At 43.8% G+C, this 8,169-nt stretch overlaps 1 protein-coding gene across 1 annotated transcript; it reads left to right on the forward strand.

Annotated features, from left to right (window-relative positions):
* Positions 1-3,151: 3,151 nt before the first annotated feature.
* nanos1 (nanos homolog 1) lies at positions 3,152-5,922 on the forward strand. Its single transcript, XM_084550165.1, has one exon. The coding sequence runs from the start codon at positions 3,291-3,293 to the stop codon at positions 3,969-3,971; it is 681 nt and encodes a 226-aa protein (XP_084406291.1). The 5' UTR covers positions 3,152-3,290; the 3' UTR covers positions 3,972-5,922.
* The last annotated feature ends 2,247 nt before the right edge of the window (positions 5,923-8,169 follow it).

Below are 8,169 nucleotides of genomic sequence, written 5' to 3' on the forward strand. Positions count from 1 at the left end.
AAATACATTATTAATGCTTCATAATAAAATTCATATTTCGCACCAGATGAATGGAGGCTCTGGAGCGAAAATCCAATGAGCAGTCAATACTACTCCAGCCCAACTTGCTGAACACATAGAACAGAGAGAAATGGCCTCTGAAGCAGTGCAGCTCATTGAGCCGTGCTTTTGTTCTGCCTTTATCACTCTGTCTCCTAAGGTAGCGCATTCTTATTATATCCCTTAAAAATAGATGTGAACCTTCCAAGTCAGTGAGTTCCTGCAGCCTCCCCCTGGAAGTTTTAATTAGAACACCAGTCACTCGTGTTATCGTTGTTTCAAGAGGGCCGCTTCCACATTCCTCAGCTGCCCACTTCATCACAGGATCAGAGGCCCACGCTAAGTGGACTGTTGTGGACGGCTGCCTCATATTTCCTCAAGATCCAGAATCCGGATCCCTTTCTTTTTATTAATGATGAAAGGGAAATGCGCTGCATTTTGATTTTCCAGAACTATTGCACGTTTAGAGGCGTGAACAAGTCAACAAAAACAATACATATCCTGCATGCAGTATGCTTTTCAGATGTGTGCATATAACAAGAATAGAATAATTCCTGTAAAGTGCTTTTGGATGAAGAAAAACTTCCTCGCACAATCACATTATGGTTCTTGGGTGACTGAAATGCTGCTGCTGATGTTTTTGGACAAACTGATCTCCTACCTCGAGCCAGACCAGCTGAATAAAACATGTAACTTGCAGACACATGAAACACATTAAAGACTGACTGTAAAGGGCTGAGTCACCCCAATGACAAAACTCTGCCTTTACTTCAGTGCGTTAAAGGGGAACTACTGTTTTTTACAACCTGGACCTGATTTCTGGCACAAAATACGATCATTTACTCACCCATATAACTTTTATATAATTTGTATTCCTTCAGGAGATAATTAGATCAGCGTACATCCATATAGTGGGAGTGACTGGGGCACCGAAACGCAGCCTCTAAATAACGCATTATCTGCCGAGAAACTCGTTCATTTCACCAATATTTTGTTATGATATACTAGTGCTATTCCCCGTTGAGTCTGGAGTTACCTGTTATGGGCGGCTGTGGCTCAGTAGGTAGAGCGGGTTGTCCACGAACCAGAGGGTTAGCGGTTCGATCCCCGAAATGTGCCACATGCCGAAGTGTCCTTGAGCAAGACACTGAACCCCCAGTTGCTCCCAGTGCGTGGCACTGGTGTGTGGATGTGTGTGTGCTTGTGTGAGCGAATGAGTAGATGTGTCTCTGACTGTAAAGCGCTTTGAGTACCAATAGGTAGAAAAGCGCTATATAAAAGCAAGGCCATTTACCATTTATCATCATCCAGGGTCTGTAGATTGACCTAGAGACCCAGGATGATGTCTTCTAACCTGTATGATGTCGTCTCTGAGGTCGGCTTGTTTACCTATAATTTGCTACTGCTACGGTTCGTCGACAACCTCAGAATCAGAAAAATATTCAGCCACGTTGTTAAAAACTAGCAGTAGCTACAGACCCCGTATGATTTTGAGTTTCGCGGCAGATAATGCGTTATTTAGAGGCTGCGTTTCGGTGCCCCAGTCACTCCCACTATATGGATGTACGCTGATCTAATTATCTCCTGAACGACAACAAATTATACAAAAGTTATATGAGTGAGTAAAAGATCGTACTTTATGCCAGAAATAAGGTCCAGGTTGTAAAAAACAGTAGTTCCACTTTAAAGCCATAAAACATTAGGAACCAAAGCAAATGAGTAAGCTCCTCTTCTGAAAAGCGATACCGCTGTTAGAGTGTTTTCAGCGCTGCGAACAGCAATCTCCTGCACTGCATATCGACAAATAAAATCTGAGCCGCTGCATCTGCAGACTTAGATGCGGCTACTGGAAATCATCTTAACTGACTCTAATTGGCTTTACACACATGAAATCAGATTAGTTTTTCTTCTCCAGTTGTTTATGTGTGAGAGTCGTTGAACACATTGTTCGGTAGCCATCATCCAAATGTATATTATGCACTATTTGTGTTCCAGATCTAAAACTACTGAGAGAAAAATAAAAATCATTGTTTGGTTTTGGGAAAGTCCTCAGTCGCACTCTCAAAAGTTACCATTTGTGCCTCAATCGACTCAAAACACACTAATAACATCTGGTTATGGTGCAACATAATTGGTGACTTTCATCTTCCAGCCAGTGGCCACCATTACTGCATTTGTTGGCACCGTCCTTCATTCGGGGGGCGGGGGGGAAAGGGGAGTGAGGGGCCATTCGGGTTCACATGAAATGACCTGTAATTGCATGATGCTGCCCCCTGTTGAAAAAAACCCCCCTCAACATTGAGTGTTTGTGGTGCTGTTTCTGGGTTTTATGACAGATCAAAGCGCACCATGATAATAAAAATCATTCATTTTTACACTTACAAATCAAACTTTTTAATACCATTAATATAATATGAATCTTTATATAGTGGGCAGTGCATTTCCCTGCATTAAAACCAGTGAACTGTGATGAAAAATACTTAAAGTGCAATAATTACACCTCAAAATCACAGTGTGCGAACCGATATGAACAGTAACTGTGACAAAAAATTGAAACATGAGGGCTTGGTGTCTGAGTTGGCCTGTTATTGATTCAGGTTCAGGGTTTGACATTAGGAGGTGGCTTCTGCAACGAACAAAGGGGCCTGGGCTCTTGGCACACACGGGGTTAAGGTGTGTGAACGCGCGAGTTGGACGTTGATGGCGTTCAAGCGCAATGATTAACGATATTGATTAAGGAAACGTGCGGAATTGTAATGTTTTAGTACCGCGAGGGAACTCAAGAGCCGAGCTCTAATTGATTGGTATTCGCCCTGAAATAATGTAATTAACTACAGTGAGGCTTTGTGAGCGAAATTATTTCTCTGCGCACTTGTCTAAATCATTAAGTATTAACAACCCCCCCTCTTTTTTTGTTCATGAAAGTGCCCAAATCTCTAAACGCCAGAATGATGATTGATGTCGACAAAGCGCATGCCCGCAAGAAAACAAATCTGTCTAAATGTGGCTTTGAAGAGAGGGAGCCTGCTTTCGACCTCATCAGAAACTTGCTTGTGAAGGGAGAGTGCCCCGCCCTCCTGGTCCTTATAACCAGAAAGCCTGTTTGCAGGACGCTCAAACATAACAGGAACACTGGAGACCACATCGCTGTACATGAACCATTCCTGGAGGCGAACTCTGGCTACAAAGACATTACGGATTACACTGGCTGGTTTCGCCTTTTCGCGGCAAGCAAACGACCAGAAGTGGCCATGGATTTTCTCAATCATAACTATTTGGATGCGCGCAACCCATATGACTATACTTTCAATTTCTGGAACGACTATCTCGGTCTGACGACGTTGGTTACGAAGAACAACAAGCTCAGCATGCCCCCAAATCCCAACTCCATCACCGAGTCCCTGAAAGCGACCCTGGGCTTGGACGATTCCCCGGAGTGTCCGTGCGTAATCGCGGGCGGCGTTGGAGAGAGCGGGCACCTGGACTGCTGCTGCCCGTCCGGGAGCCCCCCGCCGCCTTCCATCCTGGACTTGAAAGAGCGCTTCTCGATACTGAGCCCTTTCCAAAACCAGCTCGGCGTGCAGCTGCCGGAGCGGGAGGTGGGCTTCGGCGGGAGCTTCCCGGGGTTCGATCTGTTCGGCATGGAGAGGAAGATGCGCAAACCCGCTTCCAGGAGCAAACAGGAGCCCAAAATCTGCGTCTTCTGCCGAAATAACGGAGCGCCCGAGGAGGTGTACGGCTCCCACGTCCTGAAGACTCCGGACGGCAGGGTCGTGTGCCCGATCCTGAGGGCTTACACTTGCCCCCTTTGCAGTGCCAATGGGGACAATGCCCACACGATAAAATACTGTCCACTGTCAAAAGACCAGCCATCGCAGCGACCATTAAAGGGGGGGAGGGCTGTGGGTGGTAAGAGGATGAAAATATTTTAAACAGACAAGACTATAAAGTAAATTGAATTGCACTGAACAATTTCCAGATGACTGTTTTGATTTTGGCTCTAGCCTTTACCCCAGTTTCATAAACATATTGATTTATCTTTCTTTCCTCTGTCTCTCTCTAAGATCTCTTATATTTTTATAGTTCCTTTATCCACATAGAATAATTTTATGCTTTATACATTGGATTTATTTTTCTTTCTAGTTTGTAGTCATTTGAGCGTGTGCATATAAATACACCTATGTATCATTAATCGCAAAGTGTGAACACGTTTTAAGAAAGAAAAGTATTTTGGGCACGTAGGGAAACACACTGACATTGGCAAAAAAAAAAAAAAAAGGGGATGAATGTCTATTTCTACCAAGTATTTTTGTACGGCGGGCTAAGCTCGCCACCATTTTATTTCACGTCTTAGAAAACCAAAGTTATGTTTGCCATTAAAGAAGCTCAAGAATGTGTCATGAATGAATACTTGTGTGCGTCTGACTGGAGGAGGGAACCCTTTGATCCCATCTGCCCTGCCTAAAAAACTCCACAACATGTTTTCCGACTTGCTCTAAAAGAGTTGACATTCAATCTGCCAGGAAGAAAGAAAGAAAAAAAAAAAAAGACAATGTGGCCTCTGTTTAGGGCTCATATTCTCTGGGGAACATTATAATCAATTGTTGTCAAGCCAAACCTCTGTTCCAGTCCTATGTGACGAGACAGATATCTGACTTTGCGAGCAGTCAAGAATGAGAGATGCTATCCTACGTTTTTTTTTTTTTTTTTTTATGTTTACATTCTCAAATAAGGGTGACACACTGGATTTACTTTCTCTGTCAGGTCTCTCTTTCTTGATGGCGTTTTTCTTTTGGTTTTGTTTTGGTTTTCCCCCGACAATGCGTTCGCCAGGAAGTCTCACGTGCAGGTCTTATACAGTGGAGCGAGTCCCATTCACCTTCCACTCCGAAGAATAGCAAAATGAATGTCCAGTAAACGACAACACGTCATCCCGTAACTTCTCTCCTGAAGAATCCCAAAAAAAAAAAAAGATGCAAAAATGTTGTGAATGTATGATTGAAAGTGTCACTTGCAGGACTGCACATTTCTGACAGTTTTGTTTACCAAAGGAATACAATTGCATTGAAGAAAGAAGAAAGAATTTGCTGTATTGTATATAAAGTGATGTTTATTCAGTATTTTAACATTACAAGTGACTTCAGAGGGCGCTACCTCAACAGGATTTTGTACTTACATGTAAAATGTCAACAGCAGTTTATTGATATAGTGCTGCCATTTATAATAAGGGTTTTTGATAGTATTTTTGATCTTTGTATAACATAATTGTATTTTCATTTTGTTGCATTTAACATAATGGAAGCAAGTTTCCAAGAAGCTATAAGCGTTGCTCACCAAAAGGTGATTGTCTGTAAATAGTGATTATTATACCCATTACTTTTTAAAGTTTTAGTTGTTCAATGTTCTTGAGAGCGTGCAAGAGAGTGGATACTGAAAAAGGCTGACAAAATTTGCCACTTTTAACAGAGGTTTTTTTTTTTTTTGATTAAATGAATACGAGAGAGAAAAAAAAAAAGGAAACACTGTTGAACTTTGTTATTTATATTTTACCACGATTTCCTGTATGCTGCTGTGCAGAATAACAACATATGAATTCACTAGAGAAATAAAAACGTATCAAATACTTGCAGATTCGTGGCTGTGTTCTGTGCTCGGGTTTTGCGCCTGACGGACGGTGGTGCGTAAGCCCTTCTCTAAACACAGAAGTTGTGTAAGAGTCTCGGATTTCGGTTTCACTGGCTGATTTAGTGATTTGCAAACTGGCTGATTAAATCAAGCAGGCGAGTCGAGTAAAAACAAAGAGATGGCTTTGCTTCCCCCCCTAATTGGCCTGCTAGCTGACTCCCTCGGCCGTTTGTGGAACATGTAAGACCTGCGTGTGTATACTACATTCGAAAAAAAAAACACCTCCCTTTAACCTTTGCTTTAGCCCAAACCCGAGCTGGTCTGTAGCTCTCGTATCTTTAAAGGTTTTTCCACAGCAAGACAAACACAGTGCCATGGTTGTTCGCTGTTGTTTAGGGAGGTCTGCCCACACAAGAATGTCTTGGCTTATGCCGCGCCATTCAAACAGATCATGTTTGCACTGAAGTGGATTGAATAGCTGGCCCTCCCGGCCTTCTCCGCCTGCCATCTGTGGAATGGCTGCTGCGGACGTATTATGGGGCTCAAAAACAGGCAGGAAGCTTTGCTGCTGCTGCTGCTTCTTGTTTTGTTTTTGTTGTTTTTTTTTTGTTTTGTTGCAGCTGTGAGCGCTTATGGCTTACTCTAGCAGCTTGGTTTGTTACAAATGTCCCATAAACGAGGGAAATAATAAATAGACTAAAGCCAGGATGAGTTCATGAATGGCCTCACTGTCTGTGGTCTGTCTCGCCAGCAAAACGACCTCAGACGTTCGTAATTGCTGCTGATGCAGAGCGCGCGGTACAAAAAACACATCTAGACCACTGTACATACATTAGCCTGAAGCGTTCGACTGGTGTCACACACACCTTGGCTGTTCCTCCCTCCCTCCCTCCCTCCCTCCCTCCCCCAATCCCCCCTCCTCTGTCTTCATGTATCGCTCCAGCTGAGGCTGTGGCATTAAAAATGGATGACTACTAAGTGCAACAGGGATTTATCTCTGCGAGAACAGTGGCGAAAAAGCCAGGCGGGCTAGCATTTCAGGCGAACACAGCCAGCTAACAGGCCTTATTCCCACTACGCCACGGCTTCCATTAGCTGCTCTGCAGACAGGGCCCATATAATCCAGTTAGTTGCACCATTTATGAGATATGTATCTTTCATGATCATATAATACGTCTTAGCTGGCTGCTTTTTATGCAGAATACAATTTGTGTGCACAACAAATCTCTCTGCAGAGCTTTATGGTCAGGGACAGGTTTTCTGGAGACGCGAGGCAGAGCTATATTCACGGCAGATAGGGGAGGGAAATGCTTTAACTAAAGGGCGACGTTATCGGTCAGCTGTTCTCTCAGAGTACATATCACTAATAATGAGGCGGCTGGATCCCCTTGTAGCAAGTGATTAAGATTTAGCTAATGCTCTGCAGCAGTAGTTGGTCTTTGCTGTTAATGTGATTTAGAGGATTCATTAACTCACACTGCTCCTCATCATGGTGACTACACAGAATGTCTTGGGGTTTAAAGTGCTTTAGTTACGCTACAGTGGACCAGTGGTTCCCATCCCTTTTGTGTGATGCAGCTGCAGAGTTTGACTCAGATGCTCCTTTATCGTGCTGTTTTGACGGATGGAAAGGCTGAATGGAATCACTCCGTGGTATTTTATTGCACAGAAGTTCATGGCTGCCACTGTGCAGATGAGGTTGTCATGGGATTGTCGAGGTTTTTGCTTTTCTCTTTATCAGTTTCTGTCAGATTAGGAGTCTGGTAACACTCCATTTGGATTTCGTTATAAGGCGTGTTCCCATCAGTGCAGGGACAGAAAAATCCCTCCGCGCACAACTGGATACAAACAATCAGAGCGATGGAATACACTGATCAGGCATAACATTATGACCACCTTCCTAATATTGTCTAGGTCTCCCTTGTGTCTCCAAAACAGTAGTGACTCAACAGAAAATGGACATGGGCCTTCTGAGGGTGTCCTGTGGTGTCTGGTAACAGGATGGTGTTAGTGGTGGGGGCTTTGAGGGGAGGGGCCTCTGTGGATCATCCCACAGATACTTGATCAGTTTGGGATCTAATGAATTTTGAGGCCAGGTCAACACCTTGTGCTGTTGAGTTGTTCCTAAAGCGTTTTTGGGTGTGCGCTTGTGTCAGGCTGCATCCTGCTGCCATCAAGGAGTGTCATTGCTATGGGGTGGGGGGGTGCCTGGTCTGGTCTAGGTGGGTGCTACATGTCTAAGTAACATCCACACGAATGAATACCAAGTCCAAAAATTTCTCAACAGAACATCATATTGTCACAAGACTGATCTGTGTATGTTAAGCATTATCGTGTAGCCATGTTGTTGTGAACAAATTCAACTCCACGGCGCTCAGGTGATGTGTATGACTACGACGCTGTTACTCTTCTGTCCATCACCACGTAAAGACTGCCCCAAATGATTCGACTGGCTCCGGAGCACAATCAAATCCCATCTGAACATTTTCAAACCAACATCTTCAC

Source organism: Chelon labrosus, assembly GCF_963514085.1.
Source record: "Chelon labrosus genome assembly, chromosome: 8".
Taxonomy (NCBI): Eukaryota; Metazoa; Chordata; class Actinopteri; order Mugiliformes; family Mugilidae; genus Chelon; species Chelon labrosus.